The sequence below is a fragment of the Lepisma saccharinum genome, chromosome 1, assembly GCF_977018435.1.
Source record: "Lepisma saccharinum chromosome 1, izLepSacc3.1, whole genome shotgun sequence".
NCBI lineage: Eukaryota > Metazoa > Arthropoda > Insecta > Zygentoma > Lepismatidae > Lepisma > Lepisma saccharinum.
The window spans coordinates 57,666,192-57,688,170 of NC_139229.1; the positions used below are offsets into that span (position 1 = coordinate 57,666,192).

The 21,979-nt window shown below is 36.2% G+C and overlaps 1 protein-coding gene across 2 annotated transcripts in view; it reads left to right on the top strand.

Annotated features, from left to right (window-relative positions):
- LOC145995662 (neurotrimin-like) overlaps nucleotides 1-21,979 on the top strand; it is a 526,024-nt gene that overhangs the window by 279,412 nt on the left and 224,633 nt on the right. For both annotated transcript variants that reach the window (XM_083132015.1, XM_083132024.1), the window contains exon 2: nucleotides 116-202. In XM_083132015.1, the coding sequence (XP_082988141.1) occupies nucleotides 116-202 (87 nt within the window). The remainder of the gene's footprint in view (nucleotides 1-115; nucleotides 203-21,979) is intronic.

The following is a 21,979-nucleotide window of genomic DNA, read 5'->3' on the forward strand; positions in this document are numbered from 1 at the left end:
TTTAGACATTAAAAAATACTTAAATTTACATAATATACAGATTTTGAAATTAATGTGTTATTTCATTTCATACTCCACATTGCACTCATAATGCATTTTTATTGTTGTCTTGCAGGCAGAATGAAGTGGTTGCTGTGTCCTGTGTTCCTCCACAGTTGGATGGTGGCGCTGGTGTTGGTGGTCGAAGGAAATACATTCGGAGGTATGAAATTACTTCATTTCGTAACAATTTTGAGAGCAATCTAACGACGAATAAGAACAAATATTGACTTATTAACACTTTTAAGTTTTTTCAGTCATGTTTAATAACGGGCGATGTTCGGTTTAAGGATGATGAAATAATGAATAATAAATTAACCAATATGTAAATTGGTTGTGAAGATTTATTTGCTAATCTGAATCTACTGTTCAGTGATTAGTACCTTCATTTGAAGGTTTAATTTTCTCAGAGGGCGTGGTTGATTAGTAGAGTAATGAACATATTTACAAGATTTGTAACTTCCATCAGGAAGAAATTATATTGGACGGATACAAACTTTCATCTCAAATACACACCCGTTTTTTTTAATTTCCTGTTGGAGAAAAATGTGTGTGTAAACTACCATTACAAACAGTAATCTGTGACTTGTGTCACAACTTTGCTCCGAAAATCAATCAAAACACTTCGAAATGTTTTGTACGAAATAAAAGCAGCTCGTCATGAGGTAGAAAGACGATTATTTCCTTCTTTCAAGAATTAATGGACTTAAATAAAGTTACTACATTTTATGTTACTCTACGAGCTTCCTGTAAAGGCATATTTTCGAAAACTATATATCAATGGTACAGTTCTATTGAGAATTATTTTCACGTGGCCCTAACGCTAGAAGACTAAAGGAAGAAAATATATATTTTGTTCGGAACAACCAAAGAAAGAACATTACTTATTAGATCAGAGTGCCTCCCAGTGAAGAAAGTCAAGAAATTGTGCTGGTGGTCAAGAATGTTTGGTATTTTTTTACATTATAGTCAATTTACATTGTTATATACCTGTACTAGGATTTGTTAAAAATGAATATAGGAAATCTAAAATTGTATTGAATTGTGGTTAAGATTTGTTCACTTTGTTTCATAAGAATTACATTCTTGTGTGCGTGAAGGTTTGTAAAAATATTAAATAAAGTAATGTGGCCGTTCCCCATCCAGGTCTCCCTTATCGCACAACGCTAGGTCAACCTTCCGGTCTGACGTCAGACGAGGAATGTCTGCGTGGTTAGGTTAGGTCCTTTAGGTTTGGTTCTCCTAGCACACTGTAAATGTATTATTTATGTTAAAAGAACTAAACCTAACTTGCCTAACCCAATAACTTAGGCATTTAGCCTAAGAATAAAAATATTTTCCGATAATGTCCGATCGTAATGTTGTCCTTCGTTAAATATTGCATTTCTCTCTCTTTTAAGTCGTACATCTTCCCTATGTTGTTTCAACCTGTCTTTCAGCCTTTTTATATGCAATATTTAAACACACGAGAGAAACAGGACATGACATAGATTGGGATGAGGCTAAGCAGAAAGGAAGGGAGAAGAGAATCCTAGTGAGAAAATGGAAGGAAGCCAAGGAAATAGAGAAGAAAGGTGAAGAAGACACAATGAACTGGAATGGGGGACTGAAGTTAAACAAAGAATGGAAGAAAATGTTAGAAAGAGTGGAAAGGACAAGAGAGAAAGAGGAGAGGAGAAGGAAGAAAAATGAAGGGAAAAGAGCGTGAGATTAAAAGTCCAACCACATTCTATATGGAAGTAATTGTGTTTAGCCTTTTAGGTGAAAGTAAAGTTGGCAAGTGAAAGTCACCTGCTAGAAAGTTCCAAACAACTTTCTAAAAAGTCTGGAGGGAGTAATGTTTGTGTGTATATATAATATCCTGTTTTTGTATTTTGTTACTTTTGTACTTGATACAGAGTCTGAAGAAGACCTTGCTAGAAGGTTGAAACGTTACGTTTAGTTTATGTTTTTAATAAAATAAATTACTGCCTTGGTCAGCATATTTAGTTTTTCAGTAGGCTTAAAAGTTCACAGAACGGATGATTTGGATCTTCTTGAGGGAGAGATAGATTCCCGCCTCCCTATCTGTTACTTTGCACCATGCTAGAACGCAGTTGTTGACTGAGGTTGGGAACCGCGCAAATCCCTAAAGTGTATTCCGCAAGTACGGTAACTAGTCGTCAAGATGAATTCATGGGGCACACAGAGAGAGAGAGAAAGGGCAGGGGGAGGAGAAAGTCCGACTGTTATGTTTGGCCCATTTGCATGACAACATGGCAGTGGACCAAAATGCCATGGGAGTGAGGAAAAGTGAGCGCAACACCCAAAACAGCTAGGGGTTCGAAAGCCAAATGTTGGTAATAAGCAAGAGCGGCGTGGAACGCAAACATACATCACACACGCACACTCGACACTCAGAACAAACATTCCGCAAAGGCGGGTCGATGCATATGGCCTTGATGCAAATTGCACGTACAGCCTCCGTGGACATTATTCTGCTTTGTTACTTCAGGCGCCCTGTGTTAGGAGATTGGCAGCGGTATCATTGGCCAAACTATTCATGGATGAGGATTGTGGTTTCTATTCACAAGCCTCCTGTTGTATCGAGTATTCAGAAGAACTCCGGCGTGGCCTGGCTTTGTGTGAAGAAAGCAGTCGCTCTGTTTGCGAGGTTCATAGAGGTCACTTTGAGATTGATCGTGCCTGGAAATGTATGTAACCCGCACGACATACTCGTTGAACCGTATTGGTAACCTTGCAGGCAGGCCAGAATGTCTTCGAAGTTTAATATTTGTATCACTAGAGTTCGGGTGTTTATGACGTCATATTCTTATCCTGTTGTCCAGAATTTTGCGAACACACTTACCCTGATTTCATTGGCCATATAAATACCTCTTTTAAAGTCATTTTTAGCTCAAAACATCGTATAAGAGAACATTTTATCATATTTGCTTTCTTCTAAAATCAACAAAAGATATGAAATCAATTTATTTTTTAGAGTCAAAAATAGGCTGTAAGAGATATTTTACTTCAAGCAAAAGTGTTTTCTTAATTACTCATAATAAAGGGCAAACTTTGTAATTTTAGTAATATTTGTAGTTTTCAGAGGCATATTTGGGTAATGTAGGGTATAAATAAGGCATAATTTGAAAAAAAAAAAATAGGTTTTAGATATCATTGCCCTAGTTATGACATTTGTTCTTCATTAGTAACAGGATTCGAACTTGGATTCCACTTGGTATGGGTGTGTCTTATTCAGTGACCTTTCATTAATTTAATCGCCATTAGCAAAAAAGGTGCCGAAAACCGACACTAATTAACAAGCTAACTTGAGAGAAATTTCTACGAAACACTACCTATCCCACTGGTACAGCGTAACTACTTCAGAGCAGTTTCTACAATTTATTTTATCATCTGAATTCATTCATTTATTCAATGAGGAAAGTTCTTCAGATGAATTTCTACAAAACATTTCATCACCTGAATTCATTCATTTATTCATTGAGGAAATTTCTTCAGATGAATTTCTACAAAACATTTTATCATGTGAATTCATTCATTTATTCATTGCTACAATACATTTTATCATCTGAATTCATTCACCTATTCATTGCGAAAAGTTCTTCAGATGAATTTCTTCAAAAGTCTTCATCATCCCAAGTCAGAGAAATTTCTAAAAGTCACTTTATTATCCTGAGTCATTCATTTATTGAATGATGCATTTCGTCAGTGAAATTTCCACACAACACTTTATCATTTCCAAGTCATTCATTTAATAAAAGTACTAGCTAGTTTGAAAAAAAAGAAAATTACTTAATCATCCCACGCCACCCATTCACTGAAAGTAAATATTTTTCAGAGAACTTTCGAAGAAAATAAACATGTTATCAACTCAAGTCACTCATTCACTAAACATATGCACTTCAGGTACACTTTTCCAAAACACTTTATAAAGGCAAGCCGTTCATTCGCTAAAAGTAGACAGCATACAAGAAATTTCAGTAGGGTGTATAGTTGACGTCCTGATTCGAACGCCTCTTTACTTCAAAGAAAGTTCCGAAACATCAGTTTCCCTCTGTCAACCAGATGTCAAGTCCACGTGGTGCCCAGTATATCCTCCCCTGAAACCTTTCCCACCAATGGCACCCGTTGTAGGAACTGACAGTAATTTGTCAAGTCACGCGGAGTAAATGAGATGTTGCCAAATCTGTTTGATAACGTGAGGTTGCAATTACGTTTGCTAGGCTGTGTTATATTGTGTTGTGCTTTTTTCTTTACGCAATGTGGAGACCTTGGGAGTGTAGCGTCGTCGCAGTTCGTGTTGGATGTCTAAACACTGCATGTAAAAGTGACAAAAGCGCTTCTCAGAGAAAAACGGGTGCTGGCTCGAAACTAGATATGCAGCTTCCTCTTGAGCATTATCAAAGATAGCAAACAGGCGTTCGAAACAGGACTTTAACGTTACCGTTTCATTGAAATTAGCTAATGCCTTGTCAATTTGCATGTCTAATATCTAGATCCATTGTTTCGTGTGAAACTCACAAGAGAAAAGCATTCCCTTGTCTTTCTGTCTAGACGATGCGATTTGTGATCTCCATAAATTATATCGTAACGCGAAAGTGTGAACGACAACTCCATGCATTTTCGATTCCTTCTCTGATTCGAATTTCCATGCAGCCGCTTTACATGTCAGAGACGCCGAGTGAAAGTTATTGAAACTGTTTTCAGATAGATGCGTGACTGATCGAAACGTGACGAAACTAAAGCATGCGATTTAGATATTGCAAAGACTCGCAAATTATAAAGTGTACTGTGCGACAGCGATATGCTAATATCGTTACTAATTAGAAGCTGTGAAACAAGACTTGTCCTTGGTTACAGATTCGTAAACGAACTGACCAATCAGGTTAATCTATATTGTGAGAGTTGACGAGCTGTATCTTTGCGTGTGAGCTCTGACCAATCCAAGGTGCTCATTAGCTAGGGGAGGAGCTATCCAATGATTTTCGTTCTTCCTGCGTTCTGTCTTTGCTCTTGACCAAACGAATGACGAGTAGGTGGTAGTATAAGGAAATACACACATATCTCTCATTCTCTGTGCGGATTAGCCAAAGTCAGACGAAAAGATACAGCTCGTCAACTCTAGAGTACGAGAAAGCTATCAGTAGCGAAATGTAGCTCTGCTAGTGTTGTAGTTCCCAGTAATCAATAGATGTTACTGTACTAGAATCTATTAGAATAAACAAATATGGAGAGCAATGAAGAATATTTATAACAAGTGAGGTAGTGCTTTTATCCATCAAATTACATTCTTTTGACATAATAAATATTAAAGACGTGTCTATTGTGATCCATTTGTACTATTTGCATAGAGGGAACAACGTATGGATTGAGATTATTGATATCATAATAATATAATATCAGGTAAGAGAGAGATCTGTTAACTAAACAGATTGTCTATCAACCTTAAAATTTGTGAAAAAATTCAATGTTTTTTGTCTGACAGCAGTAGAGAGTGATAGGAAAGCGTCAGTTTCTTCGATGTTCCTGTCCTTCGCGTGGCGGGCAACGTGATTGGTTGGCCGGATTTTGAGTGACAGCGCGCCTAACAGAAACAGATTTCCTCAGTGTTTGGTGCGTTCACTGTTGAAAGTGGAATGAACGCGCCAAACGTTGCGGCCTTAGCCGGATCTATACCAGACATTTCTCTTTTATCTTTAACTTCGCTGCCTCTTATTGAAGTAATATCAAACATTAAGCCATCTAATTTATGAACTTAATAGTTAGTTTATACATTTAAAATGAAACCGTTTTGTTACACCTCCCGTGAAGCATTGCTGAAACAACACGGGAGTCGATTTTCTTGGTTCCCTTCCGACCGCGGCAAAAATACGAGTCAGACGTAGCGGCAGCCATGCCAGCGTACACTCCGCCTGCCTGGGAACAGGAATTCTTTCCAACTAGCACTCCGTATGCTCCGTGCTTTTGTAGTGAGAGAAATGTAGCAATAAAGAATGCATACAAGTCAGTAGCAACAATAGATAAATTCACTACATCCCACATTTGGGCTGTAATTGTATCTTCAGCTGATGGATATTGATCTCCCCGTTGAACAACGATTTTTTGTCAACAGGGTTATCACCAGGTTTGGAGTTTGAAAAATATTTTAATACCAGAATTTGGATTAATTTCAAGCCTTTCATCTTAGTTTCAAATGACTTGTTTGAGGGGTCGTGGGTTCAATACCCGGTCGAGGCACATAGGGGTTCGGATTCCACTTTAAACTGTAGGTCCAGTCTCGATTAGCCTTACTGTGCATAAAGTGGAGTTAAAACACCAAATCAATCAAACCAAATGGCTTGGGCTTTATTTTTTGCCTTAACAACGAGAAACTAAATTTTCTACAAAATAGAGAAATTACGTTTTAATTCGTATTGGACAAACAAATTTACCGTATTATAGTAATGTATTTTTTACATTGCAATTGTTAAGATTTTTTTAAAAAAAACAATTTCTTGTTTTTATTAATCAATACGTGTCAAGTGTTGAATAGTAATAAGAGCTCACACCAGATGCTTTCTTGCTTCGCTCACCCTATGCAGTAGTCAATTACTGTTCAGTTTCCCTTCTCAAATTATAGTGACCTTCTCGCACGCATTTTCATGTACATTAATTGCCCCCTTGATCTGTTGTCGGTGGGTTTAGTCCAGAAAAACTTGAAAAGTGGGGGATTTTTTTCTTGTTTACGAAATTGTAGACATCTTTTAAAAAAGAGATATATTTACATACCAATTGAGATTCAAGTTTGACGTTCCATATTTATTTCACGATCTTAAATTCTACTCTTGAGGCCTGAATAGATTCTAAGATGTCGTCGCAATAAAACAAATGGATTGGCGAATCTATATTATTTGATTGATAGATTGATTTGCTGTTTTAAGTCCACTTTATGCACAGCAAGGCTAATCGGGACTGGACCTACAGTTTAAAGTGGAATCCGAACCACTATATGCCTCCACAGGGTATCGAACCCGGAACACCTTGATTACAAGGCAACGACGCTACCATTGCGCCATCGGGGAGGCCTTGAATCTATATTATTAAACTGTCATAAGCAGGCGGAAGAACAAATCCAAATATTTTGTATTGCGTCTAGTGGTGGCGATTCAAACCATAAGAAAATAATATTCCTTTTGACGCTCATAATAAAAACCCTATTTTTCATGTCATCCAACTTATGATATGGAGCCTGAATAGGTCTAGAAATTAATTTTATGTCCTATATTCCATTAATTTCTACGCCAAACAACCAACGAAGTACAGAAGCATCACTTAAGTACTTCCTAATTAAAGTATTGGGATCCACAATAATTCTGGCAGTACTCAGTACTCTCTATAATTGGCCCACAGGCTTTGGGGTACCCTACAGAAAGTGTTCTATTTCAACTCCATGAAAAAATAAAATTCTTCCTTGTGCTTCCCACCACGCCATGAAAACGTATAGAGGGTGTGAAGTTAGGGCCCCAAACTTAATTGTTCACGGCCGAAGTTGGAGGTGATGTGATCAGCGCCACGCCCCTGGCCGCGTTTATTACCCAGAGTTTCCTCCAGGTACCAACATTATACGACGCTGGGTGGGCACCGGATCCGCTTAAACAGGTGGAAAAAATTCCGGTTCTATCGCATGGTAGTGAGACGCCCTAACGACTTTTTTATTATTATTATTATTATTATTATTAAAGGAATACCCCTATGCTGTAGTGTTCTCCGTCATTCACCATTTTTTCAACATTCACACATTTCAATTTTTACTATATTCTCAGTTTTTCTCATTACGGACAATCACAAAGACGGGATTTGAACCCGGGGCGCCCGGCTTGGTAGCGCGATGCGCTGACCTTCCGCCAGGAAGGTCGACTTCGACTGAGCTACCGCGGCTCATATTTCAACTCCATTATTCAAAAATTCATATCTTTTAAACATACAGAGCATTCCTTGACATTCGCTACGAGACTCGGCGGCAAGTGGTCCGGCATCAGCGCTTGCCTTTCCCGGTGAACGGGGTCCGCGACAGTCGCTAGAGTCGTATATTAAAATTACAGTTTTCATATTGTGTACTAACCTTGACTACAGAAGATGTTGAAAATGATGCCCATCTGCTGCAACACATTCCTAGCATCTACGAAGGAAATTGGCATTTACACGTGCAAGTTCGTCTACTGTAATTCTCCCGATTTCTCGTACAATACTCTCTTTTAACTCGCGGATGGTGTGCGGATTGTCTTTGTATACTTTATGTTTTAGATTTCCCCATTTTTCTTTCCACTTTTATTCAGAACTGACCCTGTTACTCTAAACTTTTTACGAGGTTTAATATAGTGGTCCTATGTGGAACGGGAACACCAGTAAATTTCGTTGCAAAACGTCGTCGCACTTCTCCACAATTCAGTTTTCCGAAGTAACACTCGACAAGATAAATCCTTTGTTGTAATGTAAACTTTTCTGGTGCCATATTAAGCCACGATCTTCAACACACGAACACGACACAACAAAGCTTCCGAGGGAGGATTATACTGGCGTCAGTCTGCAACGTCAACAGAAAGGGAAAGAGAGCGAAGGCAGGGAGAGCGAAAAAAAAAACAGACTGTATCGTGCGACTGTCGCGAACCCGTTGACCGGGAAAGACAAGCGCTGACGCCGGGCAGCTTGCCGCCGTGTCTCGTAGTAAATATCAGGGAATGCTCTGTATAAAATTACCCGGTTAGAACACTCCGGGCCCCTTGTTGCAAATACTGCTTAGGTTAGTAAAGTACTTAGCATTCGGCATGTCTTAAAAAAAGAACTTTATCCGAATTTTTCCGAAATTAATAGCAGATATCACAACATTTATTACATATTCTTTGTTGTCGGGTATGCACGTAGGTAACAAATGTTATGGCGTCAAATGAAACTGCAGATCTCAAATTTACAATATCCGAATAATTTGTGGGCATTAATTCAACGTTATATCTACGTCAATTTGTCTATATGAGTCATGTCAGTTTAACCTATCAATACATACGAAATGACGTAGTGACAGAGGCGTAGCATTGCAGTCAAGGGGTTAAGGGTCCTATACCGGATGCTGATATAGTATAGTAGTTCGGACCACACTTTAAACTGCAAGCCCACTCCCGATTGGCCTATCTGTGCATAAAAAGTGGACTTAAAACAAAGTCAAACAAACACTCACGTTACAGCTGAGAAATGTTGTGGACTGAAGGACCGTTCTAATGTGGATCTGGCTTGATGTAAATGATTTCTTATGTCTAATTCCGGTCTGGTTGTACACAGATACAAATATAAACTTTTGTCTGTTAAAGTAACCATTAAATTGTAGTGTATTACAATATAAATTATTCACATTGATCAGTTGGTTCAAGATTTAACAGCCAATAAGCAGTCGCGGTTTCAGGTTCTGATGAGAACGCATGGCGTATATCGCTCTTACTCAATAAACGCGACACCAAACTGTTTGTATAGCCTACATAAAATAATGCAATTTTTCTGATGCATTTTGAGTATACCTCAGAGAAGGGCATTATCTAAAAGCCAAAGATAAAGGATAACTCAATTATAATAATAATAAGAAGAAAATGGAGTCAAGAAATAAAAGTAAGAATGGCAAATGCGAAGGAAGCCTTCGATAGAAAGAAAAATATTTTCTGTGGATCTATGAAAAAGGAACTGAGGAAAAGACTTATAAAATACCTTGTATGGAGTGTAGCTCTGTGTGGTGCGGAAACATGGACACTGAGGACAAGTGAGAAGAAGCGACTAGAAGCTCTAGATATTGGGCTATGGAGACGAATGGAACGAGTGAAATGGACAGAAAATATGAGAAATGCAACGGTGCTAGAAAGAGTTGTGGAAAAGAGATCAAGGCTGGAGACAATCATGAGGAGAAAATTAAATTTATTGGGCCAGTGGATAAGAAGAAATTGTATTGTAATGGATGTTAATGAAGGGATGGTCAAGGGAAAGAAAATCCGGAGAAGAAGAAGATTCCAAATGATTGACGGCATCAAAATAAATGGGTATTACGCTGGAACAAAGCGAAGAGCTGAAGATCAAACAGAATGGAGGTTGCAAGGAAAGACCTGTCCCTGGTCAGAAAACAATAAATGAATGAAATAAGAATATGTGTTGTACTAGTAGAAAAAGTTACTTTCAAGACCTTGCAAGATAGATCGATAAAGGTGGTAAGAATTACACAGACATGAGGCCTCGCCGAAGACTTAAACCTGAAACTCAGGTACTTAAATATGGGTATACCACTTGAAAAAAATGAACATTGGGAGACGAAGAATCTGAATATGACACAGAGAGCAATATATTATTGATATATCGATTTTCTGTCACTGTCAGGACGCTTTGTGGATTCCATATTTAGGGGAAAACCCGTGTTGGACGTTCGATTATAATATCAGTCTCTACTGAAAACCTTCTTTGCGTGTGAGAGTTTATTTTACAAATCGCTTTTGTACATCTGAATGGCAGAAAAATGGCAAAGTTCGTTTTAAGTCATAAGAAAATAACATTATATTTGATAACACCATTAAGCCTTGTTGCCATGATAACCAAAAAATCAATATGGTGACCAAGGCAGAAATTTATTTTCTTTTAAAATATAAACTACACGTTACGATTCAACCTTCGACCAAGATCTTCTTCAGACTCTGTACCAAATACAAATGAAATAAGGTACAAAACAGGAAGATATATATATATACAAAAAAAATCATTCCCCTCCAGACACAAGGTTATTAGAAAGTTGTGTATCTGGAACATTCCTTTCTAGGTTTTCCAGTAGGTGGCCTTCTCCTGTCAACTGTTGTTTTGCTTGACAAGCGACTTAGTTAAACATTTCCTTTTATCTGGAATGTGGTTGGACTCTTTATCGCACGCTCTTGTCCTTTCTACTCTTTCTTACACCTTCTTCCATTCTTTGTTTACCTTGAGTCCACCATTCCAGATCATTGTGTCTTCTTCTCATTTATTGCCTATTTCCATGGCCTCCTTCCATTTTCTCACTAGTAATCTCTTCTCCCTTCCCATCTGCTTAGTCTCATCCCACTCTATGTCATGTCCTGTTTCTCTCGTGTGCTTAAATATCGCATTTCTCTCTCTTTCTTAAGTCGTACATCATCCCTATGTTCTTTCAACCTGTCTTTCAGCTTCCTCTTTGTTTCTCCTATGTACACACACTGACATTCTTTACACTTTACATATTTTGTATTTGGTACATTGTTTGAAGAAGACCTTGCTAGAAGGTTGAAACGTAACGTTTAGTTTATGTTTTTAAAAAATAATATATTTCTGCCTTGGTCAGCATATCGAGTTTTTGATTATATTTGACGCGATATCTACTGTAACATGGTTAAGATGTATTTTATGTTATTACGAAGTGCTTTTTTATGAATATTTTATCGACATTATTTATAACAAAAAATATGGAATGTTATCTTTTTATCTGCAACTGAGGTTAACAATGAACTCATTGGCATTCTATATATGTTTTTCCATTATCAATCTATCACTATCTATAAATATTATTTTAATATTATATTTCATTTTAGTTGAGATTGGTTTTAAGTCAACTTTATGCACAGAGAGGCTAATCGGGACTGGACCTACAGTTTAAAGTATGGAACCAATTTCATTTTGTTGCTGTTTTCCTGTTGAATTATGTTATATGTCTCAATTATTGTATTTGTTTTTACGACCCTTTTGTGACACTCTTTACAGTCTTAAAATGTATTGATTTCGAGTGTAGAACACGACAGACACAAGAGAGACAGACAGACACACACATACTCACACTCTCAGGCGTAACAAACAACATTCGAATTCAATTTCAGCGCTAACATCCAAAAAGGACGTTCTTCTGTTACTACTGGGCTCGGCTACTGGAACAAAACAAGTAAACAGCGTAATCCCTGAAGGATAGATCAACAAGACGCCACTCATGGGTGTTCACATAGAACACTCATGCTCAGGCCTGGATTCAAACCCGGGAACTTTGGTGGCCAGATCTAAAGTAAACCACATAACGTTCCCACAAATGAGTAGTGGATTTAAGTTGATATGTCAAAACCTGATAAGGCAATAAGTTTCAAGACTCACTGCTATTCTCCTGTATAGTATTTTTAAACTTCCACATTTTTCAGGACTTACCGAGTTTTTCGCCTGTACTGTTACAACATACAAAACTACACTTACTAGCATTCGATGATATTTGACTTATCAGGTTTTCCCCCTGTACCGTCTGTTGTAAACGTTGTGACTATTATATGAACTACCGTACACTAATAGTGTTCGAGTTGTAGTTTTTTGTAATGTCTAGTTACCTCGGATGACCGATCCTGCGTTGCATTCGACGAACATTGGTAAAAAAAACTTTCAAAATGGCGGACGAGAAAGCCTATGCTCCAGGTATTTTGCGCCTACCATATTCTTTACATTGAGAGATATTGAGAAAAAATCTTTACAACAGCTAAGCGCACAGCCATGAAAATAGGCGGCTGCTCTGGTGCCACATATGGGAAAATCAAAGCGAGAGCGGGACAATTGTAGCTGGTTCCCGCGCTGTGTTGCAACGTCAACCGGGCTGCGTTGCCAAGTTCGAGCGTCGGACTGACCTCTCTCCGGGGCACTTTTGTGTCATCCCTGACCTTTCGAGCAAATGCTGTCAGTTTGTATCAAATACCAACTCTACAACGAGTTCTTTCATTCTCTTAAACCTCCGAACACACGGGGTTGTACTCCGACGTGGCAACAGCGTGAACTTCTGCCACCCGCCTAATTTCATGGCCGTGCGTTTAAGTACTATTGAGTTATGATTCAAACTTGAATTTAAAAGATATCGATAACCAACTGGAAAAATACACTTGCCGCTGTTGGTGAGGGGAAATGACAAAATGCCTCCTTTTATTTTTACCTCACATTTACATCAGAGAAGAGAAGTTCTTTCTAGTGACACATTTTAAAAAATCGATATGATTCGTCTGCATTTGTCAGGTGAGGAGTAACAACATGTCAGGAAGTATACGTTCATCTGCCCCACCATGAGTTGCGACCAGTTTTCAATTTTTTCCTCCTCCCCCCTGAATTCATGATAAATGTTTGACGATTGGAAATGGAGTTTGGAAATTCATTCTGGAGACGCAGAAGCTCTTGAATTTGTCACGTGAAGTAGGCAGAAAATCAATCAGACCGGAAACAGAAGAGTTTCGAAACAAACTTGGGGGAATACTCTCCCCTTCCTCCCCCACTGCGGATTAACGGTAGGACTACGGAACTCCAGGTCATAAAATCGGAATGACTTTACAGATGAAATATTGCAGGCACGAAACTCTGGAAGAGGATAAGAGGAGGCGCTGGGATCGAGATGGCAGCAGTTGCGGCTCCTCCGTCAAAATGTCCACGACTCTAGTCTCTATCCGTTCAGTCTGCTTTTGCCCGTGGACAAATCGGCCTATAAAAGTGCAAAGTATGACGTCAGATTGTTTGCTGGAAGCGGGAAATTTGAATTTATCTCAAAAATCTTCCAGTATTATTTGAAGCTGTATATCTTGGGTCGTTCTAAAATTTCCACTTAAGTTAGTTTTCCTTCCTTTCCTTCCTATTTCGCTTGATCAATGTCAGTTGTTTCGAGAGTCCCTCCTCGACAAACTCTAATTTAATTTTCGGGCTTTCCCATACAGCACACCAAGTTTCAGACATATTTCAGAAATATTACAATCTCTCCTTTATGTTTCTAACATTCTGGTTTCGCGTTGACGTTACAGAAAGCATCACATGAAGTCCCAGTTTTGTTTCTGAAACATTGCAATGTTATAGTTTCATTGTCTAGTTTCTGCAACATCTCATTTTTCTTACATCTCTGAGAAATGTTTCAGAGACATTTCCGCAACGTTGGATTCAGTCATCATGCATGCGTGGCGGCCATCCAGGACATTTTCTGCGGCGGCCATGTTGTTACCTTCAACGCTGACCGGGAGTCGTGCACATCTTATGAAGAATAATGTTGTTTATTGAGTGGTAAGTTGAATATTATTAATGCCAAAGTGTGTTTAATTGTGTTATACTTATGCACGATATATATTTAATCTGTGTTGTGCAACGTGTGTGAAAAAGTGAGTGGAAACAAGGCAGTTCAAGCCAGTGTTTAAAGAAGTATTTTGTTTTGTTTGTTTAATTAAAATATGTGGACGTAAAGAAGCACTGAACTTCTCCACCTCATGAAACTATAATCGCGAGAAATAAGTTGCCTGCGTTGTGTGTAGTGAAAAAGTGAATGGGCGAGACGCAAAGTATTTCCCTGCATGTTTTTACTGTTAAAAATAGCGATATAGTTTTCGTTTACAGTATATAACCCCTCCCCCTAAATTTTGCACAAAATTTGTCCTCTTCTTTTTAAAAAATGTTGTTTCTCACTTCCCTGTGCGTAGTGAAGAGGCGTAGAATACCACGTAAGTTGTTACGTTCATAGCCTCTATCTAATACAAATTACGAATAAACTAATTTGTTCTGTGACATCGTTACGTAATGTAAATCTACGGCAGCACCACAGCCGCGGTCATATTTTTTTGTGTGACAAAACTAAATTCCTAATTATATTTCTCTCTTAATCACTTGTTAGGTTACTCACTTATGTTAATCATCTTTCTCTTTCTCTCTCATGTAGTCTTGTATAGTTTTGTTTCTCATGAGGCTTGTGATGCCCTCCATATACTATATTCATAATTTTTTCGTAAGTAGGTAGGTAGAATTATAGATTATTGACAAAAATGAAATAAAAGGTTAAAATGTAATTATGATGCTGCATGATTGCACAAGTTGCAGATGTTGTATTTAACTTGACATGCTAAAAGAAAGATGAAACATGTAATTTTTTCTGCGGCATGCCGAGGAATTTTCTAAAAAAGTAGATGGAAACACTGATTTTCACTAATATTAACGATTTGGATGTTACATGACATATTGAGCATTCACTAAAAATCTTTGTTAGTTCTGAGCAAATAATATGAAGTAAAAGCAATTTTTCTTGTCAAAATTGAATTGGTTTTATGGGGTTCTCCGAGGTTACCTTTATAAAAAAACTGAATTGTGCTGACATGAAGAATGTAAATTCTTGATGTTGCTTTGCAATTTTATTCAATACTAAGATGTTTATGACTCCAACAGTTAGTTTTTATGCAGATTTAGCAGTAATTAAGTATTCTATGGCTGATTTAAGATTAGTTTCTTTCGCAAGAATGATCATTTTTGGACAAAATTTGGATTTCAAGTTACAATAATTCAAAACTATGAAACAATACAAGTTTAATATATTACATTTAGGTCATTTGTGGTTCAATTGTTATTATTATGTTTCAAGAGGTAAAAAATTGGTAATATTTAGTTGTTTTTATGCTAAAAATCCATTCAATCATCGTTTCTTCGTAATTAGGTAGGTAGAATTATGGATTATTGACAAAAATAAAATAAAAGGTTAAAATCTAATTATGATACTGCACGATTGCACAAGTTGCAGATGTATTTCACTTGGCATGTTAAAGAAAGATGAAACATGAAATTTTTTTCTGCGGAATGCCGAGGAATTTTCTAAAAAAGTAGATGGAAACACTGATTTTCACTAATGTTAACGACTTGGATGTTACATAACATATTGAGCATTGACAAAAATCTTTATGCTAGTTCTCAGCAAATAATATGAAGTAAAAGCAATTTTTCTTGTCAAAATTGAATTGGTTTTATGGGGTTCTCTGAGGTTACCTTTATAAAAAAACTGAATTGTGCTGACATGAAGAATGTAAATTCTTGATGTTGCTTTGCAATTTTATTCAATACTAAGATGTTTATGACTCCAACAGTTAGTTTTTATGCAGATTTAGCAGTAATTAAGTATTCTATGGCTGATTTAAGATTAGTTTCTTTCGCAAGAATGATCATTTTTGGACAAAATTTGGATTTCAAGTTACAATAATTCAAAACTATGAAACAATACAAGTTTAATATACTACATTTAGGTCATTTGTGGTTCAATTGTTATTATTATGTTTCAAGAGGTAAAAAATTGGTAATATTTAGTTGTTTTTATGCTAAAAATCCATTCAATCATCGTTTCTTCGTAATTAGGTAGGTAGAATTATGGATTATTGACAAAAATAAAATAAAAGGTTAAAATCTAATTATGATACTGCACGATTGCACAAGTTGCAGATGTATTTTACTTGGCATGTTATAGAAAGATGAAACATGAAATTTGTTTCTGCGGAATGCCGAGGAATTTTCTAAAAAAGTAGATGGAAACACTGATTTTCACTAATGTTAACGACTTGGATGTTACATAACATATTGAGCATTGACAAAAATCTTTATGCTAGTTCTCAGCAAATAATATGAAATAAAAGCAATTTTTCTTGTCAAAATTGAATTGGTTTTATGGGGTTCTCTGAGGTTACCTTTATAAAAAAACTGAATTGTGCTGACATGAAGAATGTAAATTCTTGATGTTGCTTTGCAATTTTCTTCAATGCTAAGATGTTTATGACTCCAACAGTTAGTTTTTATGCAGATTTAGCAGTAATTAATTATTCTATGGCTGATTTAAGATTAGTTTCTTTCGCAAGAATGATCATTTTTGGACAAAATTTGGATTTCAAGTTACAATAATTCAAAACTATGAAACAATACAAGTTTAATATATTACATTTAGGTCATTTGTGGTTCAATTGTTATTATTATGTTTCAAGAGGTAAAAAATTGGTAATATTTAGTTGTTTTTATGCTAAAAATCCATTCAATCATCGTTTCTTCGTAATTAGGTAGGTAGAATTATGGATTATTGACAAAAATAAAATAAAAGGTTAAAATCTAATTATGATACTGCACGATTGCACAAGTTGCAGATGTATTTCACTTGGCATGTTAAAGAAAGATGAAACATGAAATTTTTTTCTGCGGAATGCCAAGGAATTTTCTAAAAAAGTAGATGGAAACACTGATTTTCAATAATGTTAACGACTTGGATGTTACATAACATATTGAGCATTGACAAAAATCTTTATGCTAGTTCTCAGCAAATAATATGAAGTAAAAGCAATTTTTCTTGTCAAAATTGAATTGGTTTTATGGGGTTCTCCAAGGTTACCTTTATAAAAAAACTGAATTGTGCTGACATGAAGAATGTAAATTCTTGATGTTGCTTTGCAATTTTATTCAATGCTAAGATGTTTATGACTCCAACAGTTAGTTTTTATGCAGATTTAGCAGTAATTAATTATTCTATGGCTGATTTAAGATTAGTTTCTTTCGCAAGAATGATCATTTTTGAACACAATTTGGATTTCAAGTTACAATAATTCAAAACTATGAAACAATACAAGTTTAATATACTACATTTAGGTCATTTGTGGTTCAATTGTTATTATTATGTTTCAAGAGGTAAAAAATTGGTAATATTTAGTTGTTTTTATGCTAAAAATCCATTCAATCATCGTTTCTTCGTAATTAGGTAGGTAGAATTATGGATTATTGACAAAAATAAAATAAAAGGTTAAAATCTAATTATGATACTGCACGATTGCACAAGTTTCAGATGTTGTATTTAATTTGGCATGTTAAAAGAAAGATGAAATATGACATTTTTTCTGCGGAATGCTGGGAAATTTTCTAAAAAAGTAGATGGAAACATTGATTTTCACTAATATTAAAGATTTGGATGTTACATAACATACTGAGCATTCACTAAAAATCTTTTTGCTAGTTCTGAGCAAATAATATGAAGTAAAAGCAATTTTTTTTGCCAAAATTCAATCGGTTTTATGGCATTCTCCAAGGTTAATTTTATAAAAAAAAAAACTGAATGGTGCTGACATTAAGAATGTAAATTCTTGATGTTGCTTTGCAATTTTCTTCAAGGCTAAGATGTTTATTTTACCTGTGCAAAATATTGTTTTTTGAAATGGAAATTCTGACCAGAATTGATATTATGACATTTTTTCCTTTCAGGAAAAAATGAATGTTACTGCACTCCAACATGAGGTTATAGCGGAGAACCTGCAATGAAATACTTCTTAACAGAACAGAAGCAATTGTATTTTGACAAATTTAGACAAATAAAGAATATATTTTATGAAAAAATATTATTTTTACGTATAATAATTTTTCTTTGAAGTGATGCATGTCCAATTTTTAGAGTTCAATGGTGACATGGATACTGTCTGATCACTCGCTGTTGTAAAAAAATGTATCAAAGTATGCTTATTTATATTTATTTGGTTCTTTGAATTGATGTTTTAAGTCCACTTTATGCACAAATAGGCTAATCGGGACTGGACCTACAAATCAAAATGGGATCCGTATCACTGCAATGTGCCTCTACCAGAGTTTCGAACCAGAAATCCCTTCATTACAAGGAGCTTAATTCAATTTCTCAGTGTATCCTGAAACTGACCAATCCATCCTAACCACCATAACAACGTTGAAAGTCAAACATTGGTGAAACCTAAAATATTAAAAAAAATAATAGAAATGAGAACATATAATTATATCTTTGAAGTAATAATTCAATGTAAATTGCTCACAAGTAACATTAAGAGAATTAATTTTTCTAACTAGTAACTACAACCTCTGATACACACTGCACATTTAATATTATAGAGAATGTCAAAACTTTTCATTGATTTATAAATTTTTAGTTATTATTCAATTATATTATTCGTATTGTTACTGCCTAAAAATTGCTAAAGTTTACCTTGTCTCCACTTTGCACTTGTGAATTGATATTTATTTCCCAGTTGTGGTTACTGGTTCATTTACTGAATTTGTTTTGTGGTCAAAGTGTATCTACATTTCTCCAATTATGTAAGTATATAGGATATTATTACATTCATTTTGAATTTTTATTTGAGATACGTAAAAGGTGAGAATGTCACATAGTAAATTTTAGTATCCGAAAGTTATATTTGAAGACATATGCTCAATTTGTGATGTTCGAAATTAATTTGGAAGATTGCTGTGTAATTCTGAAAGTTCGAACACCATATAGGTTGAAAACCATACATGTGGAACATGTATTCTGTCCAGGAAAAATGTTTTCATTCATACAGAGACATTAGAGTAGAATTTTCAGATGACCGTGACTCATAGAATCATGAATGAATTTCATACAACATTAAAATGCTTCCAGCCTCTCATCTATTAGTAGAGGGGACGGGAGCATTATGCTGATCACATCACTCAAATCCCACCTCCTTTGTCACAGGGAGCAAAAAACCACTGAGAGCTTATTATTGCATGTAAAACTTTACACACATTTGAAGGTAGTTTAGGATTTGGTGGCGTATACGAGTATTTTTCCTTTTTTTTTAGTTGTAACTGTTGTCTGTTGTGAATGAATGTGTATTTCGTACTTTTATGCACCCCCCCCTCGAGAATAATTGTAGCAATTGAGATACGTGGTCATTTGAGGAGAGGTAAAATAAATATAATTAAATATCATTCCTAATTAGGTGTCAAACATTGTGAATTTTATTTTCAGGAAATGATTTACAAATAAATATTGAAGTAAAGGGGCTTAACCCCAATAGGCCCCCTTAAATATTTCACTCGTGATTACAGTACTGATTCCATTCAATATAACCGTAATGTACAATTATATCACTGTAATGTAGCTGAAATATCACAAAACCTTACGGAAATGTTTTTTTAATGTTATGATGACATGTTTCTGCAATGTTACATTGACACGTTTCTGTAATGTTGCACTGATATGTTTCTGTAACATTACGAATGTTATGTTAGATTCGCGGACATTTTTACATTGCTGAAACATACCTGAAACATCACAGTAATGTTTCGCAATGTTGCTGCAATGTTACAATGTTTCACGAGTTACGTATCCGTAACATATCTGAAACCATTTTGTGCTGTATGGGTTGTTAAGGTAGTGGGAATTCTGTTGTCGTATCACAAGGTCCTGGGTACAGTTCGGTGGAGGCACATTGCATAGCAGTTCTTACCCAACGTTAAACTGTTAGGTTCAGTCCCGTTAATCCTCTGTAGGCATAACTGGTGCACTGAAAACAAAGTTTATAACTAATGCAATTCTCAGTTCGTATTTTTTTCGTTGTAATTTATTTTATTGATTGGTTGATTTATTTGGTTTATTTTACTTCGAATTTCTGCCACTTCTATCTAATCGCGAAGATGAAAATGAGTCATGATATGATGACATTTATGAAGAGACACTCACAAAGATCATCCATATCCAGGCCGGGATTCGAACCTGGGAACCTTGGCATCGCAGTGCAGAAAAATCGGGGATGGACTTACAATACAATCCGAACCGCTATGTGTTAAACCGGGTATCATTTCGATACAATCGTCGTAAAGTAATTAGTTTTGTTCTTTCCCGAAAGAGGGCTCCGTTGTTTCCTTTTGACTAGCAGAAAGTAATGCTGAGAGAAAGACACTCAATTTCAGTCTGGGACATATCATCAGTAGTGACAGGAGCTGTAACCAGGAATTCAAAGTGAGAATAACAATGGCGCAGGAATCCTTTAATGGAAGAAGTGGATGCTTTATGTGGAGTATAGGATTGTATCGTGCAGAATGTGTCAGAGGCACTGGGAACAGTGGCGCCAACTCTTATGGGCCTTTGGAGCTCGAACCCACCCAATAATTTTAATGTTACTGTATTTTATTTTTTAAAAAAGTACCCCGTGTTTAAGAAATCAAAATCTTTCATCAATATACACCTCAAGAATTGTCACAACTTGATTACTCACTGAGTGTTATGAAAATATTTCATAATAATTTTGTTACATCAATTTGATTGTTTTCAGTGTCCTATATTATTAACACTCTCCGTGGTCACATCCTTATTAGAAAAGTAAGGGAGCAAAACCAAGATGAGGATCGATAGGCAATAAAAACTCTCAAAATAGGCAACAAAATAGGCTCTAAAATGGATGAACATCGACAGATTTCCCCGGATTAGGCACTTAAGAAGCAGTTATCTTCGAAATAGGCATTTACGACTAAAATAGGAAAAAACATGCACTATAAAATTTAGAAATGGCCTGAAACGGTCTTTAAACGTAAAAGCCTACTCTTTCTAGCCAAGTAACATAAAAAGGTATTTTATCGCAAGTCGACAACCTAATTATTGTATAAAATTATGAAACAACTCAATGTTTTTCAAAATTTGTCGCCACTGACTGGGAGTGTGTCTACGGTAAAGAATGTGGCGTCTGAAATGGGCAAAGTTACGAATGAAACTGTCTTAAGGAGTCATTGAAACATGAGCAATGCTGGCAGTGATCAAGGAAAGAAAAATGCATTTGCTGGGACGTTAGTTAAGGAAGTGGTTATTACAGGATGCAACGAAAGGAATGGTTAACGGGGAGAGAGTCAGGCAAAGAAGAAGCAATCAAGAAATGGACGTTATTAAATTAAGTGAATTCTAGGCTACAATATGGGGAAACTTGGAGGTTGAAGTGCGCCTTGGACAGAGAATAATGAAATATACAAGGTGTTTCCGTGAACTTGAATTAAACTGACAGGGTGGATGGAGACTGACCCAAGTACCAATATGAGATTAGGAACCCTGGTTCGAAAACGCGTCATTAGAAAGTTATAATGCAAAACTAGTTGGGGTTGTAGTATGGCAGTGAAAATAAGACAATTACACTTATGGACAGCACACAATCCCATGGGGGATTATACTGGATATACACCAGAGCCTCGTTAGTCTGCAAAAATGATCCAGGCTGTATTGGGTGGAAGTGAGGTTGACATTTGGGTGAAAAAGTAACACCTTCTACCCCGATAGAAGGATATGAAAGAAACTTTACACAATGATAGACTTGACTTGATTCCTGTCGTTCCCTGTGGAACATAGGGCATC